The sequence below is a fragment of the Pempheris klunzingeri genome, chromosome 8 (assembly GCF_042242105.1).
Source record: "Pempheris klunzingeri isolate RE-2024b chromosome 8, fPemKlu1.hap1, whole genome shotgun sequence".
Classification (NCBI taxonomy): Eukaryota; Metazoa; Chordata; class Actinopteri; order Acropomatiformes; family Pempheridae; genus Pempheris; species Pempheris klunzingeri.
The window spans coordinates 4,672,692-4,690,633 of record NC_092019.1 but is presented as its reverse complement, the minus strand read 5'-3'; the positions used below and the strand labels follow the sequence as shown (position 1 = coordinate 4,690,633).

Sequence of the window (17,942 nt, the reverse complement as noted above, 5' to 3'; positions counted from 1 at the left end):
CAAGCAGGGTTTGGTAAAAAAGGATGAACGTTTTATTTTAATAAGTATTTTGTTTGTTCTTTTTTTTGTTGTTGTTTTCAAAACACCATCTGTCCTGCTCTCACTGCAGCTCAGCAGTGTACAAAACTCCCCTGAAATCTTATGTGGAAATCAAGAATGAATGGAATGTTATGGTCAAACGTGTGTCTTAAACTGGGTTAAAACTGAGTAAAAGCCATGTCCAACAGTGGTAACTAGCCAATCAGAAACACATCATTCGGCACATGCTAATGACACATTTGGTGTGCAATCAACTCTGATACAGTTTACCATATCTCCGTCGATGCAGTGCAAACATGTTACTCATGGGAAACACCAGCTCACATAAACCTTTATCTGTCCTGATCATGGTAGGAAACCTTGGAGTGCACATTTTTCCTTTGAACTCACTTCAAGGCACATTAAAAGCTATCTCAACCAGCAAACAAGACGTGTGTAAGCCATCACTCCATCCTAACTGGATTTTAATCCAAGGTGCTCTGCTCCGACTTCTAAATTGCACTATTGTAGCTTTAGATTGGTCCCAGTCAATTGAAAACCAATTTGGTGATACTATGGTTTCAAATTAAGGAGTGACACGCCAAGCAAAGCTAGTGACCATCGTTTTGTAATGCAGGTGTCAGTTATGTCAGAGATCTAACAAAAAATATATTGCCCTTAAAGGGAGTAAAAGTTTTTCTCATTTAACAGCTTGCCTGGCTGTTATATTCCAAAAACGGACAGCTTTGCTTTGGTTTCCTCAAAAACAACAGCGAGATAACCTGAACACACTCACTCACACATGCACGCACACACACACAAAAACCCATCCAGTGGGTAAACACACACACACTAAGCGGTGAGGGACCGGACAGTTTCTATGAACCATGTGACAACCAAAATCTACAAAAAAAACGTGCTCATATACCAGAAAATAAAAGGTTAACATTCTAGCAGAGTTTGAAACATCAGCAAGGCAGCTTCCCACGAAGAGTCCAGTCACACAAAAATATATATCTGGCCGTATTGGGATGCCCTGCTAAATGTGAATGGAAGAACAAGTGGTGCTCTGGAAAACCTCTAAATGCATGCATGAAATGCAAACTCCATTACAGAAACAAAACCAAAAAAAAAAAAAAAAAAAGCCATAGGTGACCTCTAGGCTCTGGAGTCTTCCTACATGTGGACAGTCAACACAAGTCATTTTGAAATGTAAAAGGTGTCAACAGATCAACACACATCTGACCATTACAAATAAAGAATGCAAAAAACAAATCCGTCAGATTTTTTTTTTTTGTTTGTTTTTGCTTTGTACTGCACCTTTAGTTAGTTTCTTTCAAAGCAAGTTGCTATGATACAGTACATTCATCAACAGTGACAAGAAGGAAAGGAAATTAAATCATCGTGCTGGCACCAAGATCCTGAGATGTTACTATTTTTGTTAAGATCTTACATGAAAAATATACACACAATCATTCGATCTAGCGCTCCCGCATTTTGACCTTAAAGAAATAAATACCCTCAGTTATGCACATATTACCATCTAACTCTACTTAGGGAAGTACCCAATCCCAGGTACTGGTGCAAAATAGGAGTCAGTTTTAAGTGACCCAGAGTGTTTCACTGGGAGTACATCCAGCACACCAGCAGGCCGACGGCCAGCGCTGCCCCGGCGCCGACGTTGAGCAGGATGGGTCTCCAGTACAGCCACTTCTCTCGTTTCCTCTCTGAGTCGGTCAGTCTCTGTTTCATCTGCTGGACCTTCTGTGAGGTGCTGGCAATCCTCTCCTCACGGTGTCGTTTTCTGATACTGAAATAAGAGTCAGTTAAGGATAAGTAGTCAGCAAACAACAGTGTGAAAATCCCATCAATCTCATGCGCAGGGGCACTGACGTGCCAGAGAATTAAGGACCTTACGTAAGAACTACAAACAAAACTGTAGCAGGTTAGAGATCAGTTTCTCTGAGGCCTACAAGTAATTTCAAGGAGTCGTTTTAGTGCATAGATGGAAACAAAAGCAAGAAGTTGTGCTTGCAAAGCTAGTCTGTTCACACTGTGGATTACAGAGCACATGTAGAATTTCAGTTTTACCACAATTGTGCCCTTTCTTCATGATGGACCTGACAAAAGTCATTGTAAGAAGTCCTGATCTGTTACTTACTGCCCAGACTTCTCTGCCATGTTGTGGTCTTGGCCGTCTGGTTCTCCTGTCAGCTGGTGGTCTCCTGAGTCAGCCTGTGGCTCCAGGCAGGGTCCTGGCTGACCGTTGGGCCTGCTGTCATTGAGGTGAGGTCTGGGTGGTGGTGGTGGTGGGGGCAGATCGGGTTCCTCGTCATCTCTGGACATCACTCTCTGCTCGGTCTGCTATAACAGAGAGAAAGACAAACGTTTGGCAAGCTAAAGGAAATATTTCAGACTGCCCAAGCTTATCAGTACCTCTGAACTTCTTAACAGAGGGTCTCGATGACCAAAGTCACCTTTGTTTATACATTTTTAGTTTCTAGACTGAAATCAATGGCTGTGCTAATTTTTTCCAACTATGCAACTACAAGGTTTGCAGGTGACCAGAAGCCTAAATCTGGTTTCCCGACACCTCTACCTGTTCCTCAAACGCAAGAAAAGCAAGAAAATGCAGCACAAGGGTTTCAGTAACAGCCTGTATCCCATGGAATCACCTTGCAGACTTTGGCAGTCCCCTCTCTAGTCTCAGATGTCAGAGTTTCACTGGCACTGGAGCTCACCAACAAGGTGTTAAACATCTCATCACAGCCCAAACATGAGCCTGAGACATTTTACAAGGGCAGTCTTACTCGCCAGCCTTGTGCCTGAGATACCTGTGCTGCTGAGTTGTCAGTCAGGATGAGCTTGGCTCCCTCGATGACAGCCATATAGGAGAAGCGGAGCTGGTCGGGGGTCTGGATCAGGCCCATGCGGTATTCCCTCATGTCCAGTAGCACCTTCTGTACGTCCACTGATGATGGGTTCTTCCTCCTGTCCATCTGCAAAACAGATTAACGTGTTTAGAATACAGTTGAAAAGACTCGGCCTATGTTTTCACTACATACTGAACCACATTCAGACAGCTTAACCCAGGCTATGTGACATCAAGTAATGAGGTTCAGGGTTACACAAGTCCACAGTGATCCGGACACCCAAGACCTGATTAGGACTGAATCCAAAGGTTATTAGCTGGGAATGGGCCAGATCCCATTCAGTTTGGCAGGTAGGTCTGTGTGCCATCATGTGCATTAGCATTAGAGCAGATATGAGTGGACATGCTATCTGCTGTCTCAACATCCTCTCATGCCCTCTATAGATCGGACAGCACCGGTTTCCTTTAAGAATGAATATCACTCTGATCAAACTAATTAAGCTACTTTGCGGCGCACCAAGTGTACAACTGGCGGCTTAGACTGTCTAAAAGGGGAACAAAGGGCTTAACTGGCCACCAGCTAACATTAGTATTTACACCAGACAGTAATCAAACTGATTCTCTAAATCAATAATAAAGCCCCTGAACACCTGGCTTTAACTATACTGGTTTTCTCCATTACGTTAAATATTCATGACTAAATAAACAACAAGTAGAAGAAAAAAAACCCACACCGTAAAGTTGTTAATCACTCGACTGGAAAAACTCTGCTTATCTGCTTCATCACGACTATGTGGGTGTCATTTCTGACAGTGACAGTGATTAACATGTTTCATAACTACGATTTGTGCACGAAGGTATCACCTTCTACTGAGCAAACGCTGTCAGCTTCTAACCAGTGAGAGAAAAAAGAATTACAATTACAGAGAAAAAAAAATGACATGACTTTAATAAGTGAGCTGTGTGTTATTGTTGGTCCAGGAAACGAGAACCGTTTTGTTCCTAAAACAGCTTTCACAGTTTGATTTCTATAGAATAGCCGGTGTGGAGTCCTACATAATACTATATTTTTGGCATTAGTTCTTGGACATTGGATTGATAGTTATGGACATGAATTTATCACTTTTTGCAGCTATTTAATTGTTGACTACAGCCGCTGTCAGGTGTCTATCTCCGTGGAAACTAAGTACATGTTTAGGTAATTATAATTAACTTAAGCATTTCCATTTTATGCTACTTTATACTGATTAATTACTTGTTGCTTACAATTACTTTACAGATTAAGATTTTACATTAAAAACGCTTATGCGAAGCCGTACACTGAGTAAGATTAGACTAGTGGTTTCCATCCTCTTTGGCTTGTGGCCGCTTACACAAAAACAGCATCTAGTAGGGGCCCCTGGTGAGGTCATATATCTGATGTCTGAGTTGTTAGCAGCTCTACAACAGAGACATTTCCCTTCTAAATGTGTCAGACAGTTTTATTTAAATGTTGTGCCTAAATAGCAGCCTAGGAAGTCAAATGTCCATTATTTCCTTGCATGGCAGAAAACAAACCCACTGACATTTGAAAATGCTATATGCATTCAAGTTTAATACCAACATGCCACAACTTCTCCCTTCTCGGCCACCAACTAAGTCCAATCATACCATGAACATCTCATCTTACCGTCTTGCTATAGCTTGCATCTCTTGAGCAATGTGTTACTGTTGGTTTTCAACGTAAGAATTAGGCAACATTTCTCTGTAACACTGACTGCATTTGGTAACATTCCCCCTCCCCGCTCTCACCAGGACCAGGCAGGTGTCCACCAAGGCGAAGGTCCCCGACCGTCCAATCCCTGCGCTGCAGTGCACCACAGAGGGCCCGTGCTCGGGCCCCAACGAGCTGGACTCCCGAACCTTGAAGAGGAAGTTGAGGAAGGAGGCCGGGGATTCTGGGACACCAAAGTCAGGCCACGTGGTGTAGTGGAAGTGGTAAATCTCCCTCAACTCGCCCGTCTGAAACAGAAAACATGTGATGTCAGCCACGATTGGAGCATCGCATAGACAGAGTTCTGCCTGAACTGATTATTCACAAAGAAAAACATCGCACACCCTGTGAAACCATAGCATCCTTCATCTCCATAAATTTAGACTTGAATTTACAATAGTTATCACCAGTCAAGATAAAACAAGTTAAGACATGTTATGTAATGTTCAGATCCAGCAGCTGCCCTGAGAATGAAGTAACACAAGCAAAGCAATGAAAAGAGCATATTCTTTACTACAGTGGGGTACTGTTATTTTCCTGAACTACACGCATATCAGTTTTCATCTCACAAAATATCATCTCTGAAATTGAACCACTCCACATTTAACAGTTATTATCTAATAGTCCGCCGCTCATGCTCACCGTTGTGTTTTGCAGTTCTAGCACTCGGATTGTGTAATAGGATTGGTCTTCCTCGGAAAGTAGCCTGACAACAAACCCTGTGTCTGTGAAAGACATCTGCAGGTCCTCTGTGGTAGGCCAGTACTGAGCACACTTCTCCTGTTCAGACAAACATGAATTAGCTTAAGTCCTGGATATGAAGCCACATGCTCTCATGCTTCTGAAGGGCAAGCTGCAGGATAAATGCACATGAAATTCAGTCATTCACTGAATTCAGAGAATCTATTTTCATCAAGATATATGTTCCCAATGTAAAGGAATGAGCAATCTACAAACACAACTTTTGATTATGTTCCTTGGTCTCTGGGTCATTACAGTCAGTAGTTTTGGTAGTAGACTTCATAGGAGTTGGCAGCTTGTTTCTACACATCATAAATAACCACTTCTGACAAAGTGCCAAAGATTTAACAGACTTAAACCCTAAACTCTGATGGGCTGTACAAAAGGTTTTGGCGCAGTTCCAAATCCCACATCCATACAAAAACTTTTTTTTTTTTTTTTTTAAATTGTTACTTCACTTGGATGTTTGAGGTCATAAGTGCAACGTTTGTTTTCACATTCTTCTGCTGAAGGAAAAAAGCTTCTCTGTGCTCATCTTTAATCTTAGTTTAACACTTGCATGTATGAGCAGGACTTTGTGACATCACACCTTGTTGTGTACACTTCAAACTTCCATGTTAGACGCAGTACAGGAGAATATCAGTTAAACTTTTGAAATGAAAAGATGTATTATACATGCATCTTTGTGGATTCTGTATTTTTCAGTGAGGGAGAAGGTGTAGATGTAATTTTAGGACCGTTTAACAACGTTTTTAATGCATTTTTGTGAAAGAACACAACAGACACAGCTTATTAGAGAACATTTCTATGTCTGGAGGGAATCTTGTGAAAATAGCTACTGAGGTCTAATTAAATGTAATAATGAAGTATTCCTATTGTGGAATGTTTATAGAAAAGCAACAGATAAGAAAGTCCAAATGCCATTTTCTTTTTACCAAAACAAGTGTAAAAATATACAACAGTAGATTCTTGGATGCATTACTTTTGGTAGAACTTATAGCTCATATTTCCAACCTTTTAGGTAAACTCAAGGGAGTTAATAAAAACATTAATATCAATAGAAAATGTAACTTTGCCAGCATGTACATGTAACATTAAAGTGAAAAGGCATATAGCTACAGTGGACCTGGGAACGATAGAGCTAACAGACAATTTATGTAATGATCTGTGTGTAGCAAGAACATTTACAGCTAATATTACCTTATAAGATGTCGCACAGAACTATTGAGTGTAACAGACGACAGCAGGGGCTTGAAGTCCAGATGAAACAGCAAGGTTTTGTCATAGTGAACACCTGAAGACACACAGACATACTGTGCAGCTGCTAGCTAGTTTACTAATGAATCTTAGCTCTGTGCTGCTAAAAGCTGAGGGCTGATTGATTGGTGGATGTCGTGGTATTATTGGTGCAAATTGGTTTTATTTACATGAAAAAAAGATTGGATTTTGATATAAGAATAAAAAATATATATATATTTTTTGGCACCTGGGATGTGATCTAAAAGGGTTAGAAACATTAGAGCATTTTTCCTTTCATCTCAATTTTAAAGAGTCAATGCTCAGCAGGTGCTGAGGTGTACTCACAGATCCCTTTTCAATCACTCTGTTGAGCATTATAACAGCTTTGGAACACTGCTCCCAAATCATCAGCCAGAAATGACCACAGGTGTTCCTTAATGGCCCCTGTGGTGGCAAAGGAAATAAATGTACATGTAAAACATCATGTCGTTTTCAAAAGCTCACAAAACATCAATGTGACAGCCTGCAAGTCCTTCTTCAGACGAGCCACAGATTTATTCAGAGTATATTTATGCAGACAGTGACACAGACATTAACATTTGCATTGCTTGTACTGCGCCGTACCTGAGAAAGAATGTAAGCTCTTTGGGCTTCTTCCACTGTGACTAAACTTGCATTGATGTAGTCATTTTCAGAGTTTTCAAGTTTTACCCGACTGTGATCGTCTGAAAGCAGATGAGAGATCATCAAGGACGTCATTCGCGGCAATACACATTTACATTAACATCCTTATCTGTCATAGGACTCACATGGGCTGACGTCTCTGTAGCGGTTCAAATTCCGATTCACAGGGAGTTTTGCCACTTTGTAAGGATATTCACTGGCTTGGTTACGGATCTCCTGTTGGGAGACAAAAAAAAAAAGGGGAAAGAAAGTTAGGAGTAGTGCATGTGATAGAGATGGGGAACACTGTCAGACAAACTAGAGCATACATCGACTTACAGCACACCTCCTGCCTGACTGACGTGGAGGCCAGTAATAGTGGCAGCATAAACGTATCAATGGAGAAAAAAGGGCTTAAATACAGTAGGTCTTTTCTGGTAGATCATCTGGAAGTGTTGAGCTCTGCTCTGCTTTGTTTTGACTGACAAATTAGTGTATTGTGCTGTTGGCTGCTGCTGTCTTTAACACACACTTTTCAATGTGTGTATAGGATTTTTATCTCTTTAGTATCTCCTCCTTTTTTCCAGGCACAGACAAACAGAAACTCTTTTACTGCTAAAAACGTAAAGCATCTATGGAAGAACAAAACTAAGCTGTGACAGACACCATTATAATTTAAACATTTAAGCAAAACTAACACTGAATAGCTGGCAAACTTCTAATTCTTTGAAACTAAAAGCTTGATGCTGTAATTTGGAATTCACTGAGAAACTGTTTCTTGAATAAAATGATTTCCTTATCAACTACAATATGTATATATTTTCCCCATAGAAACCCATAGCAATTTATCTATCTACTATGACAAGATTAATAATCTTCTTCGATTCATAAACAGATTATTTGCGGTGCAAAACTGGTATTTCAGGTCAGGTAGGAGTAAAGATTGGATTAAGTCATAATTAGTACTATAGGAGGTTAAATGCAGGTTAGAAACCTATAATAACCTGTAATAAATCATGATCTAATTCTACTTGAATGTTTTGGCTAGGGTATAAAACACGGGTGTACTTATCTTGAGTTTCTGCATTACTATGATTATCATTCACACCATCTATTTTTTGCATTTCACTCCATGTAATTTATGTGAATGTAAACGTTGTGTGCATTTATAATGCACGTGTGATTACCACAGTTAATAGATGTAAATGTGTTATGCAATGTCTACTTGATCTTTCAGTTACATTCATCCATTATTAATGCAAAATGCAAAAGAGAAAAAAGGAGAATCAATAAAACCTTGGTTACAAATAAAATAACAACAATAAAACCGGTGTTTTCAGTCTGACTGAGAGTTTCTCTGTAACTTCCCAACAACAGGGTGACTGTAAGCCTTCAAACAACCCCAGTTGCAGGTTATCATTCAGTTCCCATGTTTCAGGGGTAGAGCTAAAGTTTAACCGGAACCGAAATATTATAAACGAAACGCTGGGCTCTCTCAGACAGCTGCTGGTAAAACACATGCGCTTTTCTCTGGAAGTCCTGATGAGTTCTCAGAAACTGCAGCTGACGTCTGTTAGCGTCAGCCAGCATTAGCTAACCGAGCTCAACTGGGAGCCACCGTGCCGCTGCACGTTTTCTAGCTGCGAGCCGTCTGGCTACGGAAGTCCGCGACTACCAGCGCGGATTCGCTAGTTTCTCATTCCTCCTCTCCAAGTGCACAGCGCCTGCTAATAACCTCCACACAATGTGACGAAGTCTACAAGTTAACACGATTAAACGACTCGCACAGGAGGCTAAAAACCGTCAAAGGTGTCCAACGGGCTAGCTATCAAATTAGCTAGCTAAGTAAGTTAGCAACCGATCGTCATAGAAACACGAGAGGCCCAGTGTCCCGACTTACATTGTAAAGGTTTTGCCATCTCCCGGACGAGTCAATGTCTTCAAATTCTTGCTCCATTGTGTCGCACTTAGTGCCCCGAGACACTTGCTGGAGGATCACAGAGTGTTTGCAGCACCGTTCACCAAGTTACTCCTCTCTGTGAGCCATCTAAACAGCAGTGTGTGTGTGTATGTGTGTGTGTGTAACCCTGGGGATCCCTGCGGGGAGTCTGCTGCTGCTGCTGCTGCTGCTGCTGCTGCACAATACTGCATGCACGCTGACTGACTGGGGTTGCCAGTTCCGTGTTTATCTCAACCTACCAAAAAAAAAAAAAAAGAAAGAAAAAAATTAACTTGCTGCCTTGTAGTGAACTGAATTTGTATTTTGATAGCAGGTTGGGATATTTTTTCTATTTTTTTTCTATATCACAACATAAGAATAACTAATAAAATAGCATATAATACAAATATATTAATAATTTTTATTTAAAACGCATTTCTCTCTACACTCCTCTTGTCTAAAAGTGTTTAATGTGAGTATCAAAATTAATGTAGGTGAATATCCCACCAAACCTGGCAACCCCGGTGACCGGCAGTTGAGCCAAAATCTACCAAAATAAACACAGTTGACTCTTTTGACCGTGTCAGCTATTTGTTTTCATAGATATATTTTAATGATATCGTAGTAATTTCTCGGTCCCACACGATAAGTTTCAACTTTAACCGTTTTCACGAAGTCCGTCAAAACATGATTTACTTAAAACTGGTGTGAACGCGCCGCTCTGTGGTCAGTAGCGGTGCGCACACTCTCTGCGCACATTACGAGGACCCGCCAAACACACACACACACACACAAGTAGACGCATGATGATGACAGGCCTGCTAGGTGCTCACTGTAGCTAGTGTGGCTGGCATATTGTGGTTGTAATCATGTTTGTAGCGCGTAGCATCGCAGCAGATCACAAAGATCTAATTCACGATGTGTCGTATGATTTTCACGGCCGGAGAATGGCAACTTGCTCCAGTGACCAAAGTGTCAAGGTATGTAAATATATATACCAGTTTGCTAATGTTAGCGTTAGCTGTAGCGGCTAGCTTGTTAGCATTACCCTCAGCTCTCTATTGAATTTGCCGACTCTCGTCTTCCACCAGTTGATACAACTTTTAACATTTGATTTGCTAAATCTGCTGCCAATTCTGACAATGAAAGGCAGCGTTACCTCACTGAATTTAGCTAGTTTGCTAGCAGTGTCTGGCATTCAAGCTAATCATTGGACTCCCATATAATGTAAACTGTTTGTGCTAGCACAGTTTTAAGTACACATGTGATTTAAAGACTGTTATCTATCCATAACCAATTCAGGATCTCAAAGTAAGGATCTCATCACACTGAGCAATGCCAAATGAGTGTCGAGTATTAGCTAAACAAGTGCATGCATTTACAGTTATTTGGATTGTTTCACATCTTCCTCTCAGGTTTGGGACAAAAGTGAGAATGGAGAGTGGCACTGCACAGCTAGCTGGAAGGTAACCCACCTGCTGATGATTCATCTGTTTTAACACAAGGCTTCTCTTGTAAAATATTGATTTATCAGCTTGCTTTCATGTTAGCATGTTACATTTGTCTACTGTGTGCCTCACATGGACTCATTTCACTGATATGGATACTGCTTGAGATCTGACCTCTTGAATTAGTGTTGGGTTGTATTGATTTGACAAGTATTTTCATCCTCCGTGCAGACACACAGTGGATCAGTGTGGAGAGTGACCTGGGCTCATCCAGAATTCGGGCAGGTCCTGGCCTCCTGCTCCTTCGACAGGACAGCCGCCGTCTGGGAAGAGATTGTAGGGGAGTCCAATGACAAGCAGAGAGGACTGAGCCACTGGGTTAGTGCAACCCCAGCATTCTTTTAAACTAGCACATCAGACATTTATTTCTTAGTCACAAACATCTCTTCAGTTCAGCAGCTCCTGCCACATGCAGACGATGGTACCCAGTAAGGTGTGGTTTTGATCGTGAAGCCTACTATCTATGAAATGCATATTCCGCTCTGGTGCAGTTTCCCTGTTAAACATTGCAGATCACTGCTGTTAGCCACTTTCTCTTCAGGCTCATACAAGATCTGATCGAGGTATTTCATGTTGTTGTCTTTCAGATAAAGAGAACCACACTAGTGGACAGCAGAACCTCAGTGACTGATGTGAAATTTGCCCCTAAACACATGGGCCTGATGTTGACCACCTGCTCTGCGGACGGAGTGGTGAGGATCTACGAGGCTCCTGATGTGATGAATCTGAGTCAGTGGTCTCTGCAGCACGAAATCTCCTGCAAGCTCAGCTGCAGCTGTATCTCTTGGAACCCCTCAAGGTTAGACCACGGCTTTACTTTGTATCAAAACCTGTTAAACTGAGAAATACTGTGACATTGAATTGCATAAAACATCCATTTATTCTTTATTACCACCCTCAACCGTATTGCGTCTTGCTTTGCAATAAAAGTTAATTATAGGAGGTGGAGGCAATTAATCGAGAAACGGAAAAGTCAATTTTTAAGTAAAAGTGACAGGCTTTTAATGGCTCCCAAATCTAAAAGTGATTATTTTCTAATTTCTACTTACCCTTTGTTAGCTAAATCATTCTATTGGTATTGCACACATTGTTGTCTAAATAGGTTGTTTTTGTCACAAACTGCATGTAAATCTAAGTTTGTGGTTTGTGTGGGGATTGAATTGAAAATTTCCCTGATATCAGTGGCTGAGATGTCTGATAGAAGTCATTAAAAAAAAAAAAAAAAAAAGCTCATTTATTTTTAGTCAGCCCACTTTTCAGTTGTCCAGCTGTGCACATACTGTACCGCCGTGCCACACTGCTATGAAACTTAGTCATCATCCTATACAATAACAAAAGAATCAGCCCACACGGCCTCATTCACCTCTTCTGGTACTGAACAACAAGCCTTTTTCACAGCAGGCATGTTGACATGTCACCATAAGAAAAGCACAGGTGTAAATAATAAAATGAATGATGGCTGAATTCATTGAGCTGGTTCAGTTTCATGGTCCTGGTATTGTTCATGCCGGCTCATTTGTCACACAGTCGTGACTTACTGTGAAATCTAAACAGAACAGAGCCATTATTAATATTATTAGTAACAGCTGTGCTTTTCTCAAACTGACAAGTCAGAATGTCTGCTGTGAAAAAGGCCTATTGGATTAGTTCTGAAATCTAAAACCACATTAAACTTTGCACAGATTATACCACAGAGCACTTAACAAAATACAGATGCTGTTAACCCTGTGAAAAGTAGAAATAAAAAGATTATGAAATTATAAGGTAGAAATATAAAAAATTATGAAATTATACCAATTATTAAATAATTATGAATTCATGCATAAATCCTTTTTCTTTTTTTTTTTACTCAGAGTTTTCATCAAGGAATATAAAAGCTAATCAGGTGGCCATGTGAGCAGGTCACAAAGCATTTTGCCACAGCCCAAACTATATACAAGACAAAGCACTAAGCACCAACTCAAATGCAAATGTAGACTAAAACGCCCACATGTGTAAATGTAAAGGGAAGAGAAAAGAAATCAAGGGTAGATAACAAGACTGATGATAAATATATCACACTATTGCAGGCTCAGATCACTGATAACACTGCCCTATAGAGTGAAAGGTGTCGCTCAGTGAATGAGTGTTTATAATAGCAATATAACCTATGACTATGTCTACAGCCTCATTTAGAGCCGAAGGTGTCATAAACACACGTTGTAGTAAATTCTGGCTCTGACCTTTAACTTTGACTTATGAATCAGCTTTTTTTCCCTTGAGATGAACATTTAATCATGTATTTTATTTAAAAAAAGAAAATGGCTGACCAAATATGCTATGTTTCACTCTTTAGGGTAGTTTCAGACATTCTGGCAGAGCAGTGTTGAATTCAAGACATTCTGTAACTTGACCTTTTTAAATGCAAGGTTTCCTGCTGCTGAACTTTAACACTATGAACTCTGACCTCCCAATAAAGTGGAGTTTGAGGATCTGTCCGTGTAATCGTGTGTTTCTTCTCTCTACCATCCAGCTCCCGTGCCCACCCACCAATGTTTGCAGTCGGGAGTGATGACAGTAATGTGACATACGGTGGGAAAGTTCAGATCTATGAGTATAATGAAAACACAAGGTAGGTATTGTAGTGTTGTATATGCCCCTCTGTTATCAATATGCTAATATAAACAATACAAAGTATTTTTTCTACGTTTTTAATAATTGTTTTTTGTTATTGTTCAAAAGGAAATATGCTAAAGCAGAGACGCTGATGACCGTCACTGATGCAGTCCATGACATTGCGTTTGCTCCAAACCTGGGAAGATCTTTCCATGTGCTCGCCATCGCAACGAAAGATGTCAGAATCTTTAAGCTTGTTCCTATGAGGTGACTAATTCTGTCTTTTTCCTGAATTGGTGAAAGGTGTCATAAGAAGGACTTATAGTACACAGAGATCAGTGGAGTCACCACATTTTGCATAAACTTCATCTCATGTAAATTCATTTTCTGTGACTTGGATCCGTCTGACAGGAAGGAGAGCACGTCTACGGGACCCACCAAGTTTGAGGTGCAGATTGTGGCTCAGTTTGACAACCATAACTCCCAGGTGTGGCGGGTGAGCTGGAACATCACCAGCACCCTGCTGGCCTCTTCCGGAGATGATGGCTGTGTTCGCCTTTGGAAAGGTGAGTGTATTATTAGCTCCTGTTGATGACTGCTCATCTGTCTTCTTTTCTTTTCAGTGACAGCTATGGTGGGTGCAGTTTTTTGTGTGACATGCTAATGTTTGTTTTTCCAATGCTGAGTGACTCTCACAGGTTCTGGAGTGACTCTGGTTGATGCATTTCCAGTTTAAGAATGACGAATCCATATTTCACAGAGCTGAAGTTATTTGCACAGTGTTAAGGTTGGCACACACCAAGCCCAGAAAACTTCGTCACCTTGTCAGTCTCTTTTTCAACTAATTGCTGGTAGTGTTACAGGCACTCAGTGCATCTATGTAGTGATGTGCAGCAGCAAGTTTTTGATGTAAGTTTGCTTCTTTGATTAGCAAGTACAAATTATATTAAATGAATCAAACTGAAATCATCTGAGTTGTTATGATGTTGATTGCTGTGGTTTGTAATATAAAAGTTGTAGAACATTGGGTGCGACGATGGCTGTGACCCCAGATGTCCACAAGATTTGTCTGCATTGTGCCCTGGCTCTGTCGCATCTGGCGCATTTCAAATGTTGGCTGGAAGCAGAGTGGAACCTTTCCAATATTGTGTACAGCTGTTATTATTCATGTGTTTTTAGACACATGTTGAAAACAAGATTTGCAGTTCATTCATGTGGTAACAGATATTTTGTGGCTCTTCTTACTGTTCCTAGCCCACTATCTTATCTGTATTTTGTATTCTTGTCCTGAATAGTGCAGATTAACAGAAGGAAAATCACAGCATACCTTCTTCTGCATTTAAAGAAAGAAGCATTTAATGAAAAGTTTATGCCGCAAGTACTGATTTTATCCCTCCTCTGGCCGTCTGCAGCAAACTACATGGACAACTGGAAGTGCACAGGCATCCTGAAGGGAGACGGCAGCCCACTCACCGGCTCGTCTGGTCAGCCCACAGCCATGAGCACAGTGGTGGGCTCCTCCGTTCAGACCTCCCAGAATGCCCTGAACGGCATGTCTGCAGGAAGGTAGGTGGTGTGGTGCGTCTGACGCCACTCACCCAGCCCGACCCGAGCCAGTCAGAACTGACAGCTTATTATGCCTCACACTGACTGGGACTACAGCTGCTCACTGACAAACTCCCTGGGCCAACACTCACCAAATGTTGCACTCATGCAAAGAGCTTGGCTTCCAGCATACAGGTTGTTGGCATCAAGCCTGTGGAGTTGGATGTGTTATGGTGTTTTGTTTTTCTTTTTTTTAATAATAAATGAATTCCTCTTGATTTGTACTGATGCATGCTGATGAGTGGTTTCATGTTTCCACTTAGCATTACCAGTGTAGGGCTGACCATTTTCTTCATATTTAAAAAAAAAACAAAAACAAAAAAGAAAGTCAAATAAACCTGTTTATATTAATTTGATATGTGGCGATTATTTCAAATGCTAGAGCTATTTTGGGATATACGCAGAAATATTGTGTTGTTGGGTAACATTATTTTGTAAATATTGAATTAAATAAAATTTTAAAAAAAGATTAGCTTCAATCAACTGCATCTCAACATCCAACAGCTTTGTGACTATTTCCATTTTAAGATGAGCAATTAAGTCCAAGCTCATTCATTTTCTATACTTTTTTTTTTTTTTTTCCTCCTTTGACTTTTCAATTTGAATGTATCCTTGGACAAGTATTGCCAAACTCTTTGCTGAGCAGGACCGCTTGAATGAACCTCATTAACCAACTGTAATAACATCTGAAAGTAGTATAAATATCTACAGTGTGGGTATGAATACAGCCATCAGCATTTATGCCTTTAAAGTGAGACGGTAACTTTCGACAGAGGATATAACACATTCTTCTGCTAACAAATGAAATGCATAATTCCTAACCAGAAATATACGACAACATAAAACTCATGTTTTCATAATTAAGCACCGTCAGGGGTTCTGTTGCTCCAGCCTTACAGGTCTGGTATGACTAGTAGTTTTCAGTGGCTATTATTAGCTAAACTTAAGGTAGAGATGTTTGAGTAAAGGACATTACTGAGGTATTTTGCTGACTTTGACTTTGATCTACATCTGTGACAGCATTTACCATTATCCTCTCCCGCAACAGTGATCGCTGTTGAGCAGAAGTTACTCAGCCTTGCTTTAAAATTTGGATTATAAACGGGCATATATTACCGTTTGATATGTGAAACGGAGATTAAAACATTTCAAATAATTTTGAGCTTTTATCATTTGCTATGTGGCTGTATTTATGTTCAACTTTATAACCTCTAACATAACCTCATGTATTTACCATTCTTTTTGTTTTTGACACCTCTAACCTTGAGCAACACAAGTTCTGTGTACTGTATGCCAGCCTATGTTACAGAATAATCATCTTTGCAACCAAATTTGATTTTGTAATGTATTTTATAACTTTTGCATAAAAGTTTTCTTGCATTCCAATTCCTTGTTAACAAAAATGAGTGAGAAGTGGGGTTTGTTGAAGTAATATGGTATTGTACTGCTTGTTGCATGCAGGATTGGCAAGAGAGCTCCCTTTGCCCCTCCCTTCCGGCAGCTGGCCTCTCCAAAGATATACCAGCATCCTGCATATTACTAATGTCTCCTCTGCATCAGCTACTATTTTCCCCTATGTTAGTGCATTTTGAAATGTGTGAGCCGTGTCCTAGTTATACTTGGGTGTTACTGGATAAGGGCCCTGTTTTAGCATGTAAACTACATGGTTCTCTTCTTCACAGCTTCCACTTTGTTTTGATTCTGACATGTTGTTTGCCAGTGGTTCACCTCTTTTAAAGTGCAGACACACCTTCAAAAAATAAACCTCCCATCACTGCTCCCATTCTCCTCCCTTTTTTGTTTTTAGACCATACATACATCCTTTCTCCTTTTAATCTCTCATTTCTACTTCCTTTTATGTGTTCTCCCCTCTGTAATTCATTGTCATCGTCTTCTCCCTGTCCATGTATTTGGCGTCTGTCTCTCCTTCCATTTTTCTTTGCTTCAGGTATTTCTTTCCGCCTCTGGATCCTCCCAGAGCGGGGACCAGGTATGGTCACCTGCTGCCTCCCTCCTCCCTCATAGAGCACTGTGATGCTGAGCCCATTCAGCCTCAACAACAAGCTCTTCCCCACAGGCTCTCCTCTAGAGCACTGCTGCCCTTACCAGAGGCTGAAGGGCAGTGATTTTGGGGGCATTTTGTCTCAAATAAGAAGGAGCATGGTTTGGGAATGGGCCAAATAACTGCCATTAATTTCTAAGAAAAAGCATTTTCTGTTTTCTAATGTTTAATTAGGAAGCATCATGAAGATTTTGTTAAGTTTACTTTGTATGGTCAATGTGATGATAATTTAAATGTGTATTTTAGTGAGTAACAAACTAAACCGTTCCCATATTTAGCTCTGTAATCTAGTGTGTTAAGTTCATGAAAGGTGAAACAAAAAGCGTTGTTTTGTTCATGAAGTAATGTCGATGTCGGCTGGTGAAGCAGACCAAAACAGAGAAGTAATGTTTTGTTTTGCCATTAACAACCTCAACCATCAGTGCCTGCAGAGGAAATGTTTGTGATTATCACATGGTGCTCGTGGTGGTTAAAAATTGCACATGGTTGAAGTCAGAATAAACACTGAGTTATTAAAAGAATTTTATTGTTGACTTTTTTTCACATACACAAACTGACAGCGTGCCTTCACGAATGAATCACCACCATATGAGACGGCTCTTCTATGGAAACAGCACATGATTCATTATCACACAGTTCTTTTGTTGGAAAGGGATCCATTGCTCCTTTACTGTGTGACACTTATCCAGATTCAGTCCGTGTTTCAGATTGGATTTACCCTGCTGGAGTGTCTGTCTGCTAGAAACTGATCCCCACCAATTCCACAGCTTTTGTGTTACTGCCGAACCCCACTTTTAAAAGCAAAGATTTCCCTGTGAGGATCAGCTAAGGAGTTTTACTCTTAAATTAGAGAAATTAACGTTATATAATTTGTTTTAACAGGGAGCATAACGTTTCATTTCACAGCTCACTCAAATAGATGCCTCTGAAAAACTGGAATGCATGGG

The 17,942-nt window shown here is 40.5% G+C and overlaps 2 protein-coding genes across 2 annotated transcripts; one reads left to right on the top strand and one right to left on the bottom strand.

Moving 5' to 3' along the window:
• Positions 1-5: 5 nt before the first annotated feature.
• On the bottom strand, positions 6-9,416 carry ptpn2a (protein tyrosine phosphatase non-receptor type 2a). The gene is made up of 9 exons (XM_070835736.1): positions 9,187-9,416; positions 7,433-7,523; positions 7,248-7,348; positions 6,969-7,067; positions 5,286-5,423; positions 4,682-4,891; positions 2,853-3,017; positions 2,180-2,382; positions 6-1,828 (listed from the first exon to the last, which is right to left on the bottom strand). The coding sequence occupies exons 1-9, from the start codon at positions 9,241-9,243 to the stop codon at positions 1,639-1,641; spliced, it is 1,254 nt and encodes a 417-aa protein (XP_070691837.1). The 5' UTR covers positions 9,244-9,416; the 3' UTR covers positions 6-1,638.
• A 610-nt stretch (positions 9,417-10,026) lies between these two features.
• Positions 10,027-17,498, top strand: seh1l (SEH1-like (S. cerevisiae)). Its single transcript, XM_070835879.1, has 9 exons — positions 10,027-10,205; positions 10,641-10,691; positions 10,905-11,051; positions 11,321-11,532; positions 13,246-13,344; positions 13,455-13,595; positions 13,740-13,894; positions 14,741-14,894; positions 16,882-17,498. The coding sequence occupies exons 1-9, from the start codon at positions 10,095-10,097 to the stop codon at positions 17,057-17,059; spliced, it is 1,248 nt and encodes a 415-aa protein (XP_070691980.1). The 5' UTR covers positions 10,027-10,094; the 3' UTR covers positions 17,060-17,498.
• The last annotated feature ends 444 nt before the right edge of the window (positions 17,499-17,942 follow it).

What these genes read in the sequence shown, in the direction of transcription:
- ptpn2a (XM_070835736.1), bottom strand. Translation starts at nt 9,243, where the DNA reads ATGGAGCAAGAATTTGAAGACATTGACTCGTCCGGGAGATGGCAAAAC. An exon ending in GAGTGATTGAAAAGGGATCT is followed by an intron (nt 5,424 to 6,968) that starts GTGAGTACACCT and finishes TTGTCTGAACAG; the next exon opens with GAGAAGTGTGCTCAGTACTG. An exon ending in TGGACACCTGCCTGGTCCTG is followed by an intron (nt 3,018 to 4,681) that starts GTGAGAGCGGGG and finishes TCTGTTTTGCAG; the next exon opens with ATGGACAGGAGGAAGAACCC.
- seh1l (XM_070835879.1), top strand. Translation starts at nt 10,095, where the DNA reads ATGTTTGTAGCGCGTAGCATCGCAGCAGATCACAAAGATCTAATTCAC. An exon ending in AGAGAGGACTGAGCCACTGG is followed by an intron (nt 11,052 to 11,320) that starts GTTAGTGCAACC and finishes GTTGTCTTTCAG; the next exon opens with ATAAAGAGAACCACACTAGT. An exon ending in TTTAAGCTTGTTCCTATGAG is followed by an intron (nt 13,596 to 13,739) that starts GTGACTAATTCT and finishes TCCGTCTGACAG; the next exon opens with GAAGGAGAGCACGTCTACGG.